Source organism: Denticeps clupeoides, chromosome 1, assembly GCF_900700375.1.
Source record: "Denticeps clupeoides chromosome 1, fDenClu1.1, whole genome shotgun sequence".
Taxonomy (NCBI): domain Eukaryota; kingdom Metazoa; phylum Chordata; class Actinopteri; order Clupeiformes; family Denticipitidae; genus Denticeps; species Denticeps clupeoides.
Genome location: NC_041707.1, coordinates 11,838,286 through 11,860,547, shown reverse-complemented (window position 1 = coordinate 11,860,547; position 22,262 = coordinate 11,838,286). Strand labels below are relative to the sequence as shown.

Here is a 22,262-nt window from a genome sequence, read left to right as displayed (position 1 = left end):
ATGCATTCAACCAAGAGATCCTAATATAAGACCTGTTTTTCTAACCATCCCTGAGTGCTTTCTGCATTCAGTATTATCTGATCAATACCTTCTTGGTCCAGTGGTGCGTGACGCTAAAAATAATCTAATCATTACGATGTTGATGTTCAGCCAGAAATAACGTCTGAGGTCTTATTCAAACATTAATTCAAACTTAACGGTGAATTCAAATGATAAAAGCAAACAAAACAGAGGCATGGACATAAAGGTAAAAATCAAGAATAAAATGAGTAAAGTTAAGTTACCTGCAGTACCCATTGGGTAGTAGCTTGGAGATGGGGAGAAGACCTGAGTGGCAAAGTCCTCAAATGTCATGATCTCCCTGTGGTTCTGGATGATTGCTTCCAGGTACAGTGCTCGCTCCTCATAGCTTGATGTCTCAGAGTTAAAGAAATGTGAATGTGAACATTCCATTAAAAATGAGCATGACACAGTGGCATGCCCTTTAGAATCTTATTGAGCTGCTAGTACAGATAAGCAAAAATGGCAGCAGAAAAAAAAAAGTCAAGAGAGATAATAAACAAACAAACAATGCGGTAAACCTTACCATAAATGCAATTGATTCTGCATGAAACCATGCAGTAAGGTCATTCTGCAATTGAACTGAACCAGCATTGTGAGATACAAGGTGATATAGGGCAGTTGCTGGAACAAGTACTAAGAACTAAGAAATTGTGGGCATATAAAGAACATATTAATGACATTTATACACTACAATCTCAACATATACTAATAAAGTGACAAGTGATTTTGGCAGAATTTACGCTGAATTAAATATTGCAAAATTGGCAGAACAATGACTATGCTTGACAAAAATGTTTTTTTCCTGAATTGCTAGTTACTTCTCTAGAGAAATTCAGAAAAGCACATTTAGAACTTGTAGTGTTCTCTTTTCAACATTGAGACCGTTCATTCAGCTCAGAACTCCCTTAGGTTTAAATTGAAGTCTGTATAAGTAAATTGAAAATGTAATACCTTGCAATAAAATTAAATTAAAACACAAGAAAATGCCCAAAAAACCATGAAATAAGTAACTAACAAATAGGCCAGCAGGTGTCTGCTGAATATCTCTGAAGACTGGTAAAACGGTTGCAACGTCCTAACATTTTAGCATGGTCTTAAATGATCACAGTTATCCTTGCAAAGATGAGTGATAAAATGGAAATAACACTAGTGACAAGTTTGGTTGGCAAACTTGTCACTTTTTTTAAACACATAGCAGATGAAATGCATGTTCATGAATATGCATAGTACTCTTGCACGCGGCTGTTTACATATATGTCCTCCCACCAAGTCCGGTTCAGGCTTGAACTCCTGATGACTGTGTCGTCTAATGAATAGCCTGCCAAAGCTCTCCAGAGTGGAGCTGCACGCTTGCCTGCTGAAATTCTAAAGGGACCCACTGGTGCCATTCCTGCCTCATTAGGGAGGCTGCTTATGCTGCATGGTGCTAGGCTGTTGCCAAGGCCCCAGCACTCCACTATTGCCGAGCTGTCAGGCCCAGAGCACCTGTCTAGCTGACAAACGTTGGTGCATGTGCTGTGTGTGTGTGTGTGTGTGTGTGTGTGTGTGTGTGTGTGTGTGTGTGTGCGGCACCGCCACGTGCCACCGCAGCAGGGGCCGAGGCAGACGTGACAAATTGTTGAAAGGGTCCGTCTCCACTCAGTGCTGACAAGCACCTGAGCCTGGGGCCTCGACACGGGGAGGGAGCAATCTGCTTAAAGCCTCCCTCCATCATTTCTCTATCAACATTCAGAGACAGAAAGAAGAGGGAGTGAGAAAGGCTGACAACTAAAGTTTTTCTTTGTATATATATGCATACAAACAAAAATAAATGAAACACTTTATCCCTAGTCATTTCAAAAGGATAACACCATTTTCCTTTCTAAAACAGTTTGATTAAAAGATAGGCAGATTACAGAATTACAGAAACTGGCCCAATGAAACATTTCTCTAGGTGTTCCAGCAGAAAAAAGGAAAAGAGTCAAGAAACAATAACAGATAGAGAAAGAGTGGAAAGAGGAGAAGAAAAAAAAGATGGCAGCAATAATCCAGATTGCACTAGGTCAACAGAGCCATATGGCGCTCCATTATCGGAGATGCAGATGACTGCAGCATGCCCTGTTATTGAGATTCCTAGAACAAATATTGACTCCAGCTGGGGCATCCACTGCCCTCTGATAGTGAGGTTCGGCCGGCAGGTTTCTGGCTTCCTGTCCACCTTTCAAATTGGTAAAGGGGATTGAAAGAAGAGAAAAGGATGATAAGATGCTGAGTATGTGTGAGGCAAGCTGACAAACAATGGGACCGATCCCTTAATCCAGTAACTGATGAATAAATGGACACTTCAGATGCTTTGATGCATCTCTTTAATTGTTCTGAAGTCCCCCAGCCCTCTTGCTTTACCTCTAATGACAGGACACTGGGAACAGCATGTTCCGTTGCATACATACACATCAGGGCACAGTAATTCAATCAAGAGACACGGCAAAGACTGTGACGCACGGTGACTATCTGTGACCAGAGCAGAGAAAGAAAGTGGCCCTTCGTCTGCTCTCTGTGGGGTTCAGAAGCGATTGTGCGAGCGTGTCAGACCAGCCTGGACATAATGAGACACTAATGAACGTGCAGCCAGATAACTACTCACGGCCAAGATAAAAGTGCATGCAGCAGTCCCTCAGCAATTGCTTTGTAGGCATTTTGTGTTATTACAGAGGGCAAATATGTGTTTTTGCTTTGTGGTGATGGGGAGGGGGGGGGATGGGGGGGGGGGGTGGGGCAGCCACAATTTTCTGTAGTGAGGCTGGGCTCTGCCTGCATACGCAATCTATTTACTGTGTTTAAGAAATAATAAAGTCAAATAAAATTAGAAAACAATTTCCTGAGCACTGCTGCTGAAAGTGTAATTTTATATTACAAAGACAGGTAAAATTTGTTTGGGGGGTGGGGGTGGGTGGGCAAAATATAGTCACTCCATATGGGAGGTTATGAGTGACTGGAAGCAGTTTGGAAGTTCCCTTTTTTTAAAGAAATGTAAGTCAACCTTGATGCAACTGGTCGAGGGAACTGCCACAAGAAAGACAATACGGGAGTTTCCTTCAGCAATGCATTTCAAAACCAACGCTTATAGAACTCCACAAGCAACAAAACAAATCCCTACTGTGGGCCAAAAATAAAATAAATAAATACATACATAAAATAGAAAAAAAGACTAGTAAAGATAGAGTGTCTTTGAATAAAGAAAAACTGTAAAGAAAAAGATTTCTGAAAAACACCCTGCTATGTAAAATAATGTGATAACCTCCCTGAAGCACGGGTCAGGCTTTGGGAAAATGGAAAAAGAAGATGGAAATAGAAATAACAATGTCTCTGTTATAGAGGGATGCGGTATGGAGTGAGGGAGAGGTGAAAAAAAGATGACTTAAATCCACTTAATGATGAATGTGACTTCTAAACATTTTGCAGAAGGGGGTTTAACAGATAATGGGCCTTTTCCTCTGTGTGCCTCCCCCCTCCTCCCCATGGTGCACCAGGTGACAAAGGGAGTGAATTACCACTCAGATAAAGCAGGGACCTTGGGGACAGTGGTGACTCGTTGCAGATGCTGGGCCTGGCTGGAGAAAAGGCTGCACACAGTGAAGCCTATACAAAATACAGGTCACCAGAGACTGATATGGGCAGCACTAGTCTTCAAGCATCTTATTCCTCCCACACACCTGTGTGTATCTATAAATGAAAGTGAAGTGATTGTGAAACACTGCAGCACAGCACATGGTGCACACAATGAACTGTGTCATCTGCATTTAACCCATCACCCTTACTGAGCAGCCATGCCAGGCATGTGGGGAGAAGTGTGTGGAGATAGTACCTTACATTTACAGCATTTATCAGATGCATTTATCCAAAGCGACTTCAATCAGTAGTTACAGGGACAGTTCCCCTGGAGCAATTTAAGTGTCTTGATCAGGGACACAATGGTAGTAAGTGGGATTTGAACCTGGGTCTTCTGGTTCATAGGCGAGTGTGTTAACTACTACCACCACCTTACTCACTGGCACCTCAATGGTACCATGGCGGTTCCTATTAAAGGTCAGCTTCCTTACCCGCTAGGCCACCAGTGTGTGAGAGATAGAAAAAGAGCGGGGATCGGGTGCGGATCCTCCAGATGGCAGGGATGGCCAGTACAGCCAGTGGGGAATTGAGGGGGTCAAGCATTTTGATGGATCAAAGCCAAGGTCAGGTGGAAGCAGTGGCCATGTTCAAGGTAAGCGGGGGCTGGGAGGCCTCAGATGGCCCCTCATTAGCAGTCCGCTCAGGTCCCCACCTCATGGGGCCCCATTCTAAACCATCCTCAGCACCACTCCCTCTGAGACCACCACTCACACACAAACAAAAGAGTTCAGTGCCGCCGTGGGTTCACCCTGGACGCAGTGTGCAATAAGCCACAGGGTCACTGAGCTGGCAAAGATGTATGTCTCCAAAAACAAGACAATGAGACACTGACAAATTATCAAACTGATGGATTGTAAAATCATTGTGAAGTAATACAAAAGAGGAAAATGCATTGATTAAAGAATGTGTGCCATAAATTAATAAAAGATATATATTTGCATTTTGGAATGCTTTCAATTCAACCCATAATATCAGTCACTTATGCAAACAATGGTTATAAAGGCCACCGGATCAGCAGTTGGGAGGAGAATGGGGGTCAGCAAGGGAAATGTAAATGTGTTGTAAAAGCCCACTGGGCAGCAGGCGTTTGGATTAGGTGACCAGAGGTCAATTAGCAGAACTAAACAGGCACCAGGTCTGAGGGCCCATTTACACACACACACACACACACACACACACACACACACACACACAAAACAGCAAAAGTGCAGGTCTGAAAATGCACAATTGCAAAAACTGAATTAAGAGTGGAAACTGAAATGTTCCTCAACAGACAAAATTTCCAATTTTGGACCTAAAAAAACCCATCTAAGGGTCAAAAGAAAATGTCATCAAATAATTTCATTGAATTTCAACAGCTGATGTGGAAAGAGTCAAGGTGCATAAGTCCCACTGTGGTCAAGCACCAGTCATTAACCTTGACCAATCAGCTTGACCTTGCTGAGCAAGTCAGAAGGGAGGGTAAGTGAGCAGGTTTTAATGCTTTTGGGATGCTGGTGGAACAGACATGCCTCACATGCTTCGTCTGGACGAATGGAATGTTTCGGAGTCATAATGAGCATCACGCATTTAATGAATCTCACAGCCTCTTTTAATGAGGCATCAACAAAGAGGCACCAACTCGCCAGTCCGGCATTCACACATTGTACGGCCCATTAGCCAATGGGTGATTACACACATGCCATCATGGTTAGGAACCTGCTGTATATCCACCTATATTTAAACAAAAAAATAATAAAGAGCATAATGAATTATACTGAATGTGACTGGGGCTCCACACAGGCGTAGCTTAAAATTTCATGCATGCCAAAGAGCTCATCATCAAGAAGAGAGTATGGCAAGGAGAGAGGAGGAAAAGGGGGTAGACAAGAGTGCAGGCAGTCACCCAGCGAGAGACAGAGGAGCTGACATCAGCAGTGCTGACATCAGACGGCAGGTGTTGATTGGAGAACGTCTGGGCTGCTGGGCACCAGGGTACCTGTTGTCACGGTGCTGGACTAAGGCGTGAAGCTTGTCCCAGCGGAAAGATCCAGGAAGAGGTGTGAGGTGATTATGGGATGGAAAGAGAGATAGGAAAGAGAAGAGGTAGAGTCGGAACAGAAAATGACAATAAGGAAGGGTGGTGATGACGAGTAAAACAATGTACCATACCTGTCCCAGTCAAGCCACAGAATGGTCCTAGAAGCTCAAGACCCTGAAGACTCATTATACTGAATGTTCAAAAAAACAAGGGAGTGACAGGTGAGTGAATAAGAGAGGGATTTGGAGGAAGAGGGAGAGGGGAGTGGCTTGTGTGTGCTGGTTTCTGGTAGTGGGGAGGAACTCTTTACTTTACAAGAAGCCTCATTAGGTTCAGCGGTTGGAAGAACCAGAGTCAGATGGTGGTGCGGTTATTGGTGCAGGGGGGCGGAGGGATAAGAACAGGTTAATTGAACCTAGGGGGGGTTTGGCTCCCTCACCTCGGCACCATCTGTCAGGGGGGAACAAGACATGCGGATGGGGAGATACGAGAGTGACATCACACCAGATTCCCATGAAGCTTCTCCAGACTGGGCTGTCTGCTGTTGATGGGGTGTGAGTTAACAGGGCTCTAAATAACATACACCCTATTTTCTTGAGCACTTGCACTCTCTTTAGAGACATGGCACAAATTATCGATCAAGTCAAGGGATGTTCTTGTTCACATCCATTTGAGAACACCAAGGTCAATGCGTCTAATCACCTCAGATGGCTCAACTCCTGAGTCAGTTCAAGTCATAATGACCTACATCTTAAGAGGAGGTAAGGTCGGGAGGGTGTGAACTGTAGAACCCAGTCGCTCTGGTGGTGAATAATGTATGGAGCCAGGATGTTCCCTTCCACTACTGTGTTTTTCTTTTTTCCAAATCACTTACGAGCAACACTTGTTTGTCCTGAGGACACTGTGTCTCACCGTAATTAAAAAGGCATCAGCAATCAGAGAAAAAATATAGAGCACACAAAACCTCAACCTTTGCTGTAAGTTTTATTTGGGATAATTGTATGTAACTGTAAATATTAAATTAATAAAAACATTTAAGCGAACCTAGTCTTCTGCATTTGTCTGCATGTTAAGCCATTTAAGGGTACATCTGGGGCCTTTTGAGGTAAAATCCCATGACAAGCATCTGTTGCCATGGAAGAAGAGTAAACACACAACAGGCCTTGTGGGGTGACTATTGTTATGGCAGCCAGACTTGAAAAAGCATTTAAAGGCCACCAATGCACCAGACTAAACCTATCTGGAGTTCAAAGGTCAATCACAGATTCCTGATCATTGTTAAGAGACATAACTACAGAACAAATAGCTAATTGAATTATTAATAAAATATAAATCTCTTTAAAATGAAAGTGATATTAAGTATACATTATTTTAGAATATGTAGGGTTAATCATGAAATAATGAATGTCTTGACACAAAACTGAAAACTGGTCCAGATTAAATTAAGAAAATTGAGATTGTGGTTTTAAATCCTTCAATAGACTAATATTCATGAAAAAAGCAGTACAAGCTACACCACAACAAACCTCACAGTTCGATCTCTATGTTGCTAAAGCATTTGCTATGTTAATGGTGCCTCTGTGATGTGCACTGGTGAATGACTGCTATGTGGCAAAATGCTGCACTGCTACTGGGACAGATTTCTAGTCACCCTCCTTACACTGGACCTGAAGCAAACATTATGAATGGTGTCTGTTTGCAGTTGAGACATGACTGAAATGAATGGTGCATTAATAACTGTAATAAAATTGAAAAAAATTTACCCTCTTTTCACCATAGATCCAATCCTAGTTTTATATGCAAAATTATTATTTCAGATTACTATACTACTAAATGGGGGTGTTTTTTCTGTTGCTATTTCTTTGCCTTTTTCATTCAATTCTTTTGAAGCCATGGTTACATACACAAAGCCCAAGATGAACGGAGAGGCCTAGGCCTACCTGATCACCAAAGGAAGAATGTCAAATTGAAGTTATTTTAAAAAGTGGGGAGGGAAGAAAATTGAGTTTTGTGTTGGCAACAGCTTTAAGGAGAGAAAAAAAAGAGCCTTTCCAAATTTAATCCCAGCCCCAAGCCATACTGTGCAGTCACTATTACACTGCAACAATTAGAAAGAGGCAGCAGCCCAGCACCTGGTCCTCACCATTTTGGGGGCCTTCGGTGGCAGCTGACTGTAAAACCAACTGAACCCCCCCACAGCACCACACCCCCCACCAGGTGGTCCCCCTTCAATGACATTAGCTAGTCATTCCAGGGTTAATCAGGAGTCCGTCTTGGCCCCCTTTCTGCCTGCATGGAGCCTATTCACTGGCCCACAAACAGCGTGTCTTTTATGGCAAGGCCCCGAGACAATAAGGCCTCCAACACTTGGAGGAAGAGGGGGACATAATGTAACTATGAATCCCGGCTACTCCTTTGGAACGCTGCATAGCGTTTGAGGCCATCCCTCGTTTGGAGTTGATCAACGCAGCGCTCTGACAATAATGGAGCTTTTCATAAGACAGAAACCAGATGGAGAGAGGGAAATAAGACAAGTGAAGTGGCGCAGCATCTCCACAGACACTGACAATGCTGGCGGAGGGGGGTGCCCGAGATTTCATCAGGGGCTTGAGACAAAAACAAGTGGGTGTAGCTGCAGTGGCATACAACTAGATGCTGCATCCTCAAAAAGCCTCTCCGAGCTTCCATTCCTGGCTCTGAAATCAAAGCGTGACTAACCCTCATCTGAATGACAATGGCTATAGATTTGTCTCCCCCAAAAAAACTCAGCTTAGAGGCTCCACGGGAGCAATTAGCAGCTATACATACAGTATGCAATAAAGACATGTGCGCTACATGATGAAATGATGGGGTGCTAAGTGCTTTTGTTTCAAAGACAAAACATACCACGTGTGCCATGGACTGTATTGAAAGAGTAGCCCAATGAGGGCAGAAGAAATGCCAATCACCACATGGGGAAGGTTTCCATTGCATTCTTTTATATTAACTTATATCAAATATTGTGTTGTATGCCCTTCTACATGGACTGAAATGACTATAAATCTGAATTTATTGGCACAGCCCAAACATCGTAATGAATGACTGTATGATACGGTTGATAGTAGCCAAGTGGGTAACACACTCCCCTATCAAGCAGCAGACCACAGTCACAGGTTCAAACCACACTTACTACCATTGTGTCCCTGAGCAAAACACTTAACCCTGAGTTGCAGCCGGGGGACTGTCCCTTTAACTATTGATACTAAGTTCGATCTGGATAAGGGCTTATGGTAAATGCCATAAACATAATAGTAAAGATAAAAGTAGTAAAGATAACTACTGAATGGTTTGAATTCAATAAATGAGGTTTTATCATATGTGAAAGTAAAGTGATTGTCATTGTGAAACAATACAGCACAGCACACGGTGCACAGAAAGAAATGTGTCCTCTGCATTTAACCAATCACCCTTAGTGAGCAGTGGGCAGGCATGACATCGAACAACTGGCATCGGCAACCTTCTGATTACAGGGGGCGCTTCCTTAACCGCTTGGCCACCACTGCCCCAGTGATGTAAGAATACACCATATTAATATTATTAATATTCTATACTAATCTTGAGGATAATGCAAACAGTCACCTATTAATACTAAGTATTTTTCTCAGCCAACAGCACCGTGCAGCCAGGGAAGCCTGGTGAGAATAAAGTCTTATCGAACGCTCCGCTGCATCTCCTCCAAAGTGTGCTCCGCCACTTCACCATGTAAAGCACCTCCATTACCACATCAAAGAGCGGCATCTCTAAGAAGATGGCTGGAAAAAAGGCAGGATGCGCACTTTTATGTTGCCGTTATTTTTGCACTTGTTGTTTTGTTTGTCTACCGATGCAGAAAATTCCATTTTACGCTAAGATGCAAATGCCCCGACACAAGGACATCATTTACCTCGGAACAATTGAGTCATGGCCGTCGAGGAGCTGCCGCTGCCTTTGAACTGATAAAAAGTGGATTTAATGCGCAAGTTATAAATAATAAACTAATTCCTCTTTAAAATGAATAGAACAATGGAAGACACTGAATAAAAGGACACTATGCCTTTCAGCTTAGTGGTCTGCTTACAAAGCACTAGGGAGAAAAAAAATGAGTCTGAAGTCAGGAGAGGGTGACTGGAAAAAGAGGAGACAAAAAAAAAAAGAGCACATGACGACTTGTATGGCAGATTATATGCCAGTGACATTTTATTGACATTTTCTGGTGGAGCTGGACGTGTCACTTCTATCAGAGGAAACAGTAGGCCTGATGCAGGACTGAGACGTCTGCTCTATTCAAGCCGTGGCGGTTTGGCTGATGACTGGGCCCTGTGAGACCGAACAGTAATCTCAGGAAAAAACTGATAATGCAGGATTGAAGGCTCTTTCTCAGATAATGTAGCATTTCAATTTCACAAGAGCCCTAGAAGCTGGATCATTATCAGAATTGGATTCAGGGAAAGGAGGAACGCAGACCCCAGAATGGGGCCAATCAGCAATTAGAGTCAAACAATGCAAGAGATACACACTCTGCTAAATGACAGCACACACCCACACAAACATTCTCAATGAGTTAGCCAATAACATCCCTAAAAGATATTGTGGTTGAGTTTGTAAAATAGCCATTTCTCATGCTGCGCAGGCTTTCTGACTTACATGCTCACACACACACACCAAAATATTCCCAGACTAAAAGTGTCAGCACTTGCCAAGATCCCTCATTAACACTCCCTTTAATCAAAAGGGAAGAGCGAGTGGGAAAGAAAAAAAAAAACCCCACAGAACTAATCAATGGGAACACATTCATTGAGAGGAGACAACAAGAACGACATCCATTTAGATAACCTGAGAGGGCTAACAGCTCCCCCCCCAGTGCTGGGAGGAGAGAGAGCGAGTTCATTAATTAAACAAGGCTTGGGGGAGCAGATGGAGCGGCTAGCTGGATGCTAATTACCCCAAGAAGACGGGCAGGTTTTGCTATGCACTCACTCGGCTACACGCACATCAATCACAATTAACGCCGGCCGCCCCCCTTCGACGTGTACCAACACAATGGAGGCAAAGGGCAGGAAGTCCACACACATACACACACAAAAAAATAGCTATTTGCTGTCTGGCTGAATTCAATCTTTCAATCATTTTAGTAACTTTTATTAAAAATTTGTGAAAGTATTTTACAAAACTGAACACAATGAACCCCCCCTCTCTTGAAAAAAAAAAACCTACAAACGTTATTTAGTCCAGACTCTATAATGTTTATAATGAATAATCTCTGAAAGAGTGTGTTTATATGTCCCATGGCAGTACAGCCTCATGCTTGGACCTAGTCGCGCTTGAGAGCCGGCTTGAAGGAAGATTAAGTAGTGCTCAAAGTCCCTGAGTGTTTCACTCCTAAGCGAGTCCTAATGAAGGTGGTAACCCTAACTCACTCCTCACACGTCCCCCAGAATCCCGCAGACAGGGAGATCCCATGGAGAACTGGCAATCGCTCCACCATTCAGCACGCTGCCAGAAAACGGACAGATGTCAGGCATGAATGCTTGAGGGGGATTTCTTTCTTTTTTTTTTTTTTTTTTTTTTTAAATGGGAGAATAAGGAAGAGGGAGGCGGGGTTCAAGTTTAAAGACACAGTGCATACATTAGGGAACTCTGCAAGTGCTGTAATGTTTCTGGTTTGACTTTTCTGCTGAATTGGTGAATCGGAAGAAAACAAGTGTTTAAAAAAAGTTGACATGATGATAAAACTATGAGTGCACAAATCTCGCACTTTCCCCTTCGGCTAGAACTTTGTTTACACACACAGTGTAGCTGCCAGTTGCTGCCAACAGAACAGATCTACTGTAACCCCGAGGGGTGATGGGTTAAAAAACACTAATGCTATGAGTCATCCTGCATTAGTCAACAGAGGGTGGGGTAGAGTCATGCATTTCATATGAAGCTGCGGCAGCAGAGAGACGCCAGATGCCATATGGGCCCGACTGCCCCTCCAGAGTCACAGGCCGGGGTCGACCTGACAGACCTGAGAGAGGGGAGGGTGGGGTAGGGTGGGGTGGGGGTTAGGGGGTGGTGGTTATGGTAAAGGAAAGAAAAGTGCGGATACACAGAACGGATGACTGAATGTGTGTGTGAGTGAGTGAGTGCAGGACTGTGAAATAGTAAGTGAGTTTCAGTCTACCACCGTTATCGAGTGAGAAAGAGAATGTGTGTGTCCATACTGCTACAAAAAAATGGGCTGGAGGTAGCAGCAATGATCTGAATATATCGGACCACTGCCTCCGGGAACAGCTGGTGGGCTGGGGGACGCAGGCAGTAGATGGCGGCAGCATGCTACAGTGCTGATGGGATTAGTCCGGGCTGATTTGAGAAGTTGAGGAGGGGGGACCCACTCACTCCCGGCATGCAGTTCAGGGTCACTGTGCAGCCATGCTGGAGGCAGAAATCTCACAAAGACATTGAGATTCAGAGCAGGAATCATTAACCAATGCTCCACAGACAGTTGCTCTAATGGTGTCTCTTGATAAAGCCCTTAAGAGGTAAAAAAAAGAGAGAGAAAAAATACATTTCACACTATTTGCAACAAGTACAGAACTGAGTGTTGAGCTGAAGCCAAGATGGAAAATGAGGTAGAAAAACAAATTACACAGTGAAGATACTCTCAGTTGTGTTCTTTAAAGCTTCGATGAGGAATGGAGCTAGCTAATTATCAGCAGCTTTTTAAAAACACCCTTCTACAAAAGGCTGCGTAATATGAAAGTGACTTTACCCAGCTCTCCATTCAGAGCCGGAAAGGATCGGACAAAGGGCCAGAAACTTAATAAAAAAAAAAAGAGAGCCACCGATTCCAGGTGAGCTAATGACATCTTAATTCATCTGCATTTGAAATTAATGATCTGACAAATGAATGCTGTGCTTATATAATGCATGAAAGTGAGATTGTATCAAATGTTGGGGGGGAATCGGTGAGCTACAGCTAAGGGATGAAACCACACAAACTCTGTCCACAACACACCTGGATCAATGAGAGAGTGTCTTCGCAGTACAGCCATGCTAAAGTGTAAGGCTATTTGGAGAAGAGCAGCTCTTCTTCCCCTCGGTCCACCTCTTCTTCCAAAGTCCTTCCCATCAAGCCACCTAAAAGCCCTGGTCTCGCATGACTGGCGGCGGACGGGAACAGATTACGGCTATTGATCTACGCCTGGAGAAGGACGCGCCGAGAGAGGGAGGGAGGTTGGAGAGAAGGAGGATGAACTCTAACTGTATTGATCCCCTCCTGTGGGGCAGGCAGTGCAGCAGCCTGAAGGTCAGCACTCCTCCATCTTGCCTATTAGAGTCAGCCCCCTCCCTGTCTAGCTGTAGCCATGTACGTACACACACACACACACACACACACACACACACACACACACACACACACACACACACACACACACAATTTCCAAAATATATCTAACCCAAACAATGACAGACACAGCAGAGAATGCGCACACATTCTTTCAGTGGAAAGAAATGAAAGGAAGAGGGGGGAAAAAAAGGAACCAAAAAAAAAAAAAAAAATTGTGAGCACGTGCATGAGGATCTCTAGAGCAGTGGCAAGAACTGCAAATTCCGGTTCAAACTCACCATGGTTGTTTCTTCCACCAGTGCTCAAAAAATAATGGGTGACCCATTATGTGTGATTTCAAAGGCCCCAGTAATATAGTGTCTACAGGGGCAGCATCTCACCCTGAGAAAAAGAGAGCTCACGCTAGGGGCTCAGACATAACGGTGCATCTACAGCGCTGCCGGGATGAGTGTGTGTCGTGAGGAGCCCAGATAAGATTATATGCACTCTGAGTGACACATGCAATGCCGCTGTATCTTTCATTTTCAGTGAGGTATAAGAAGGGTGAGGCCTGGGGTGCAGCCTCAGATTGCCAAACCCCACCTACAGCCGAGCACTGGTGTTCATCTCTCAATATCAAATCCAATTAGCCCTGAGTGAACCCTCACCAGAGCGGCCGGTCCGCTGGAGGCCTCTCCATCCGCCGCACGGGCCGAGAGGAGTGCCGGAGCTCCACGCTGTCCTTTGTGGCCGCGCGCCGGGGCCAGGAGGCTCCCCTTTGAAGAAATACTAAACTAATTACCTTGGAGGGCCGAGGCACAACAAGGCAGCTGACTGCAGACGTCTGGGCCATTGTGAGGCGGGGAGAGCTCATCTCTGTTAAAAAACACGGGCCTTTCGCACGAATATGGGGGTCACTGTGTCTGACCAAAAATGCAACCCTACGATGCGGAGGGTGGAGAGGACAAGGATCAGAGTAAAACAGAAAAAGACAGGAACAGGAAGCCCTAAAAGTGATAGATGGAAAGAAGGAGGGGATCCAGGGGTGAAAAAAAAAAGCAGATGTACAGTACAGCACAGCATAGCAGCTGTGCCTGCAAATAAATCATACACTAAGAACACATGGTGCTGGTGCCTATGGGTCAGAAACCAATCAATTATTCATGAGGTCAGGGACAGTCTTTGTTGCAGTTGTAACAAAGACACAAAATACGTATCTTCACACCAGACCACTTTACAAGGTAGTCCCATAGAGAAATCCATTATAATAGGAGTCATTCTAAAAGGACAATTTTGCTTGTTTTCGAGGGTAGTGAGACTACGCCTTGATAATATAAAACATTTTTTCCTGCTTTCTTCTGCACTGAATGTAGACAGTTTGAGTACTAGATTTTCAAAATGTTTAGTCATTGATAGAAAACAATTATGTCCATTAAACGAACATCAAATTGTTTTTTATAAAAAAAATTTTCTTGAAACGATTAATTGATTACAAGAAAACAATTTTGCAATTATCTTAATGAAGCTGAAACAGTTGCACTGATTAAAGAAGCAATAAAACAGACCTTCACACTAGTTGAGTATGCAATGAATCAGCAAATGTAGACTGAAGTACATAATTATTTCTAACTTTCTCAATGACTCTTTCTTACTCATTTTGTAATATTTTCTACTCAGTCATTTCATTTTTTAAGTAACCCTGCAAAGGAACCTGAATCTGTTTTTTGGCATTGCCCAAAGTTCACGGACAAAGGTGAGAAAGGCACATAGACAATCATCAATCTGATTGCTTGTTCCATTGAACTCTAGCTGCACTTGAGGCAGTGTCACAACTCAGTGGTAAGGCTGCAAAGAAGGATTACATTCATCCAGAGTTGTTGTATCATGGTTTGCGGTTTGTAGAATGGAATGATTGTCCCAATACAGTTCCTGTAAGAATATACCATGAACACTTTCATCAGCACTTGCATTAAGTCAAGTTTGTTCAATCTGGCCATTACACATGCAAGGGTATGTATAGTAACCAATGCAGTTTCTGCTTTTCATGGATATGACCACAAGATGCAGCTGAGGATAGATGAAAATCTGGAGGAGACATTCCCACTATTTGCAACTGATCTTGTTCTCATGGTCCCCACTGACTTCAACCTACAATGTGCACTCAAATGAGTGTGAAGCAGCTGAGATGAGGATAAGAACTTCACAAAAACTAAGCCTCTAAGCCACTATTAAAACTAAGATTCTCACCTAGAAATGAGTGGACACCGCTCTACAGATCAGGGTTCAAGTACTGCCTGAAGTGGAGGAGGCGAATTACATTGGGCTCATGTTCATGACTGATGGAGAGTGTGTATGTAAATTCTTGCAGTCTTTCAGAAGAATGTCAGGTATAATATGACAGCTGCTAGTTTGGGCCCATGCATAGCAGCAAAATAAGGGATGGGGGGGTGCAGTAGGAGAGAGACTCCCATCTGCTATTCACACATCCAACAGACGCCCCAAGGGAGCAGCTCACGAACACACATGGACAAGTACTTAAGAGGACAAAACATTGCAAAGCCTGTATAGTCTCACATATATTGACAACTACCCTCAGACTCATGTACTTACTGCATGAGGACAACACACTCAAACCACTCAAACCAGGTAAAAAGCTACCTAAATAAGCCACATTATACCTCCATGTACACTGCAGGCCAGATACAACGCTCCTTCAAAATGTTTTTACAATAAAACCTTAACGACCCTTTTTGCCTTCATTACAGCAGCATATTCTAATTTTTCTAAATATTTTGTGTGCAAAAGCTTCCAGCACCTTTTTACATTTACAGCATTTGGCAGACACTCTTACATGAGTGCTTTAAAATGTCCATCATTAAAATTTGGTTCACTAGGACTCAATCTGTAAATACCATTATCTTAATAACTCAGAACCAATGTTTTATTTATTTATTTTTATTAATAAGAGCCCTTTTAAACCTAAGTATTTTCTACAAAGGAAGGTTTTTTGCTCATATTTGAAAATATTTGTGACTCAGCTGTTCTAACATCTAGTGGAAGGTCCACTATTCCACCACCTAAGCGTCAAGACAGAGAAGTGTCTAGATTAATACTTTACCTTGATAAATGGTGGTACCAGTCAAGCACTGCTGGAGGATTGGAGGACCTTTTCAAACATGCAAAGAGAATGTGCTGGTGGACTATAAAAGAACTGATATAATTTACCTATTTATTCATAATCCAAGGGACCAAGGAGGATGAAACTTCTGGCTTTTAGTGCATTTCTTAAAAAGAGGATGTGACCAATCACCCAGTGGTTTATAAAATAAAGAAAGCAATGTTATGTTTAAATAGAATTAATCACTAAAGATACTGATAAGACAACCTTTAGCCAAATTAAGTAATCTGAGATTCAGAGCCATTTTTGTGGCCTACCTGTACTACCGCTTTCAGCCACCAGAAAAATGAAAGGATACAAGCTCTGGTAGAGCGTGAGTCGAGACTTCACAGCTCGGCTGGCATTGATGCAGGTGGCACGAACCAAACTGGGCAGCAACGTTGCTGTTACAATAGCTCCATCAAACAGCGGCCCAAAGAACGGCACCTACACGTGAGAAAACATGGATTTGTAACGTGATCTCAATAAAACAATGAATAAATAAAACAAATAATTTTGGCCTACTACTCAATTATTATATATTTATCAGCAAATTAAGAAATGCCTGAGCTTTCTTAATTTGTATGGATAACATCCAAACACTGTTCATGCTCCTTCGAGCTATTGTTTAGTAAAGAGCAAAGGCAAGAAGACACACACACACACACACACTTGCTCACTGACACTCCCTTTCTTTTATCCCTCTCTTGTGCAGCATGGATCAATGCGTGTGACAGGACAAACAAGGCCAAAGTAATTACTGTCAATGTGGCAAAACAGACTTCCGTTCTCCAGGCTGACAGCTATTGAACATATCAGATGGGAGCTATTTGTGTTAGGGAGCAGATAGCGCTGAGCAACTGAGCAGGGGGAATTCCACTCGCAACATGTGGTGACAAACCCTCAGAGGACACCTACAGGAATGGTGAACGGGTAAAAGGCTGCTTCATGGTCTCTGCGTGAGGCTTGACTATTTTATTAATTTTATTTGGACTGAATGGCCAATCACTTTTTGCTGTTTTAACTACGAAGTACATGGTTGTGTACACCCTGAAGACTGTAAAAAAATATTAACAATAAAAAGCCTTAAAAAGAACTGTGAAGACAGGCAAGTGACAGTGAACGCCAGCATGTACAGGATGCACGTTGGCCTGAGGGTTCACCGGACGGTAATGATTTTGGGATGTTTGCTTTTTATACATTTTCAATATTCAATTGTGTCTCTTTGATGGAACAGAGCCATGAAGGAAGTAAACAAACTCATATATATTAAATTCATAGTGCATTCCCATGCATTTTATTTTTCACCTACGATAGAAACTTTTAAATGATGAAAGGAAATGGGCCAGATGAAGGATGTAAGTCTGCAACTGCAAGCACTTTGCAGCCGCATTTAGACTGGAGTAATCAGGGTCCCGGTGCTCTTGACCTGCATCCAGTCAAACTAACAGCGGATCGGTGCACTGCGGATGTGAGTGGTCGAGATTAAAGCAAACCTAGTAGCCCTGAGAGGGAGTTGCCGACAGGGAAGGTAATGGAGTCGGACCAAAGGCTATTACCAGGACCAACTCCTACTGCAGAAATGGGCAGAGTGTAAGAGCTTCTCTTCTTCACCTGCTGCCATCCAGCAAACAGTATACCATAATAGGGCTCTCCTTTATCAGTCAAATATTGTAGACACATTAGTTCTTTTTTTTTAAAACTGCATTATCATGCAAGTTATACATTTTGAGTTAAAGAAAGAACCAAGCTTGGCTAGTGTAAACTAGCTTGACTGAAGATACCGAGTTATGGACCAAATGAGCAGGTCATTGAGTATGACAATGATGTAAATCATGTTTCCGTCATAAATGTTTGCAAAGAACTAGCAGACCCACCTGTGGTTTCTTCATGATCTGAATGAAGAACATGTGGTTCTTCATGGGGTATATGATGATGAGCACGTCGCCAAAGTCAGTAGGGATGATCCCGCGACGGTAGTCCCTTGTGTGTTCCGACCACACAATGTGAACCTCGTCATTTCCCAGGTGGCGAAGCTGTAGCCAATCATATTTGACCAGCGTTAGTACACATATGACTAGCTGTAGCGTGCACCAACCACATGATAAATACTTCAGACAAGAAAACTTCTTTCGCTTTGTCCTTTGCTGGTTGTATAATAAACTAAATTTAGGAGGAAAATAAACAGAAAGAATAACAGTCTTACAACTTACAGAATACAAGTATTTTTTAGTCATTTCCATTCTCTGTAAAATGAGTTTGGTAAAACCTCCAAAATAAGGTATTATGTAGTCAATCATGCAATCAAATTGACATTTCCCCCCCTTGAGGCACCAAAAATTGAATATTTTCCAGTTTCGTTTAAGAACACGATAATGTGAGAGAACAATGGTACATATAGAGGAAATTACTGCCTTTAACTCTCAGTCTGTCATAGGAGGAAAGGCTCAGAGCAGCACTGGATGAATAAGTGCTGAAACGCGCCCCCCTGCAACTCGTGGAGCTTCTCCATATCGGGCTGGAGAAACATCTGCCAATGCACACAGGCTTAATGAGCCATTAGCAAAACATGTCATATCCACCCAAAAATGTAATTAGCACATTCTCTCACAAGCCCTTAATTATGCTAATGGGTTAATGTCTTAACAAATCCACAACAAGCCGACCGAGCTTGTGTGAGGTGATCCATTTCACAGACTTTATGGATCAATGGCTCCAGAAGAAAGGAGGCTAAAGGGGACAGGCAGGAGTACTGTCCATATGTCTGCTGCACTGGAGTCAATTAAAAGGGATTAAATAATAAGCAACGAACAAGAGGAAATCTAGGTTTTAAGTGGATAACAGTATGAGTACAACGTGGGCTGCTCTTGGCAACCATCCCCAGAAGGATTTTTTTTAATAGGAAACAATTCTGCAAGCCCAGCCCTCATATCCAGAAGTTAACTTGTTAACATTATGCATGACACCAGAATACATTTTTAGTAAATGGTGAAGATCTTTTAAAATGTGCACTGTGCATATATAAAACAACTGAGTACAACTGAACTACAAGGTGACGACATTTTCTGTACATTTTGTAATAGAAGGACAAGAAAATGGAACAAAATACAGATGATCAAAGTTCTGCCTTTTTGGTTTTTGCTCTGGAAGTGCTGGAAACGCACACACCATCCCTGTATGCAGTGAAGGCAGAGTCCCTGTCCAAAGTCTACAGAATGAGATATTAACCCTTGTTAACCTTTCGTCCAGCTGTTATTTTGGCCCTCTGTCTCCCTCGAACACACGTATCACAGGCCACTAAAACATCGCCCTCGAGGTACAAGTGCTCCCTTATAAAAACAAGCCTTTCTTTCTGCTCCTGCCCAACACTGTCAGCTTATGGTCAGTGAAAATGGTGCCCAGAGGGGGTGTGTGTAGGTGAGTGAGTGTGTGTGTGTGTGTGTGTGTGTGTGTGCTTCTGTGGCCATGGAGGACCTGACCCCCTGGTCCCTGTAACTACATTACAAACCGCAACCAGCTGCTCTGCTCCCATCCACCCCCAGCTACACAACCCATTCAGGAATTCTGTCTTCTATTTCTTCTGTAAAATTTCTGCCTTTTTTGCTGAAGGCTCTGTTCACCCTCCCCTTGATTATCTGGTCAAAGCGAGCCCCACCCCCCAGCCTCCTACCCTTCTCTCGCCTTGACATGTCCTCAGGCACGAGCTGGAGACGCTGAAAGTTGCATTTGTAATTTGGACAAAAAGCTTCCTGCCTGGCTGCAGCTGATAGTCCCCACAGCCCCTCTAAAACCCAACCAAGCCCCCCCCATGCCCGCACACGCCGGCGAGTCGCCCCCAGTGACCAGAGCCAAGAAGGGGCTGCTGGTGGGGGAGTGGAAGGGGGAGAGAATTGCAATTACGGAGATCTCTGAGCCCAAATGAATGGAGTGGAGCCGAAGGCACACACACTCCCCAGGCCCAAGCTGGGCTACCCCTCCGGTGCCTCAGATGAGCTCGCCTAAATCGAATCTCAGTTAAGTAATATCCGTGGCTGCCACACACAGTGAGAGAGAGGGAGCGAGCTAGGTTCAATAAAGGGTCACAATGGGGAGTGAGGGGAGGATTTTGGGATGGAGGACCGAGGGCTGCTTGATGAATTTCCTCCTTCTCCCTCTCCCCTGGATAGGATTGATGGCTTTGGTCCGGCGGCTCATTTCTCTGAAGCCGGGTGCCACTCTGACGTCACCGCGGGCATGCTTCTGTCGATCGCCCCTGCCTGAGCGGCCCGGAATCCGATAGCAGAGCCCCGCTGGCATCCGACAGGCCCCTTAGCTCCGACAGGGAGAGATAATGGCCGAAGCCGGGCTCCGGTCACAGTGCACGGAGGGGCCTCGCAAATTAGGGTCATTACCGCTGCGGCACATGCCCACTGCTCTCTTCAGCTCCTCTGCCATTTAGTCAGCAAGGATTTGCTACAGCTTCTTAATCCAGAGCACTGCTGAGCAGGCACACCCCGAACGCTTCCACTCCCTCTATCATCTCCACCTCAAGGCCGAGTCCCCACTACTGTGGGCGCGCTTCTACAGATCCTGTTATTAGGTCTGAAGCGCCAGCATAAATTGGCACAACCATATTGAAGCCCCATAGCTCCAGTTAAAGTGCAGCCAGGCTGAATAGCTGGACGTGCAGACTAGAGAAGAAGGGCATTTCAGCAGATAAGGTGCAATCAAACACATCGGGGTGAAGCAATTCTGTAGCAACGAATCATTGGAAAATTTCTAAACTTGTGCTAAATTTGTTCCAGGAGGGACAATGTAGGATATAGGTACCTTTTTGGTGAGGGAGTCTTCATTGTCGGAATGCATGCGTGTAGAGACGTGGAATATGACTTCCACGTTGGAGGTAGCGTAATATGGTGCTGTGTGTCCTGTGCTGCCATTTCTCTGTAGGCCTCCCAAAAAACCACAGTGCGTAGCCAGGTCCACCTGACGTTTCAAAGGGAACAATGTTATACAGACGGGGTTGCCCAATGCACTCTTCATGGTACAATATTAAATGAGCTGCAACGTTAAATCCACATGGCTAATCTTATGGTGGTCTCTCTTGTGCAATCATGCATGTTATATTTGTTACATCTTTATTACTTTACTGTAATGTAAAGAGCTGTCAAACTTTGATAAAAGAAAAAAAAGAATTTGGCAGATCTTTGGAATACAGGCATGTTAAATGTGAACAAGAGAGTAAAAGGTCAGAATGCAGTACCTCCCATCCTAAGCCAGACACAAAGTCCTCATAGGCCTGACTGCCCTCTGTGTTTGACAGTATGGAGCACTTGTCTTCCTGTCCTTCACCAATATAGAACACAGCGATCTTGTGTGTTTCCCGACTGCAAGGCAAAACAAAATAGCACCCACATCACTTCAAATATTGGCATGCTGGTGTCCCTCAGCTTCGAATAGGGCTCTACTGGCATCCCATTTATAGCAGGGGTCACTATATTAACTTTGGGTGTCCGCTTGAAGCAAGACTTTTCACATTTAGATTTGTGCAGCACAAAACCAAAACAAGTTGTCTGCTTATTTTATTAAAAAACCCCACTGAAAATATTAGTAAGTGCTCCAAATATTACAAACTGGTACATCTAACCCCAATCAATGTGCTCTTGTACTGGACAATTAATTGATGCAGATGACAGCATGTGGTATGCAAGCGCCTGCAGTATCAGTCCATGCCACAAATAGCAGGGTGCACACTTAGTCCATTTGTCCTAGTTGCTAAGGAAAGGGCTGGTCCCGGCACTGGAGCGCCTGGCATGCTCTGACAGCGGTTGCCATGAGAGGAGCCACTGCATGCGTCAGGGGAGAACTGTGGCCCAATCCTGCAGGCATTCTTTAATAAGCCCTGGTAATTAGCCACTTGGAGTGCCTATTGATCGCGGTGTACTGAGGAGGACTGTGACTGACCAGCCAACGATGGGCAGGATTAAAGTGGTAGGAGAAAATGGGGGAACGAGTGAGGTGAGCAAGAGTATGTCATGACATCTCATGGCCATCCGGCCTAAAAATTA

General features: G+C 43.8%; 1 protein-coding gene across 8 annotated transcripts in view; it reads right to left on the bottom strand.

The window, feature by feature from the left end:
- The window catches only part of ralgapa2 (Ral GTPase activating protein catalytic subunit alpha 2), a 90,824-nt gene that overhangs the window by 8,094 nt on the left and 60,468 nt on the right, over positions 1–22,262 (bottom strand). For all 8 annotated transcript variants that reach the window (XM_028969605.1, XM_028969632.1, XM_028969654.1 and 5 more), the window contains 5 exons: positions 21,458–21,581; positions 21,025–21,180; positions 18,093–18,251; positions 16,535–16,662; positions 285–409 (listed from right to left, as the gene is read on the bottom strand). In XM_028969605.1, the coding sequence (XP_028825438.1) occupies positions 285–409; positions 16,535–16,662; positions 18,093–18,251; positions 21,025–21,180; positions 21,458–21,581 (692 nt within the window). The remainder of the gene's footprint in view (positions 1–284; positions 410–16,534; positions 16,663–18,092; positions 18,252–21,024; positions 21,181–21,457; positions 21,582–22,262) is intronic.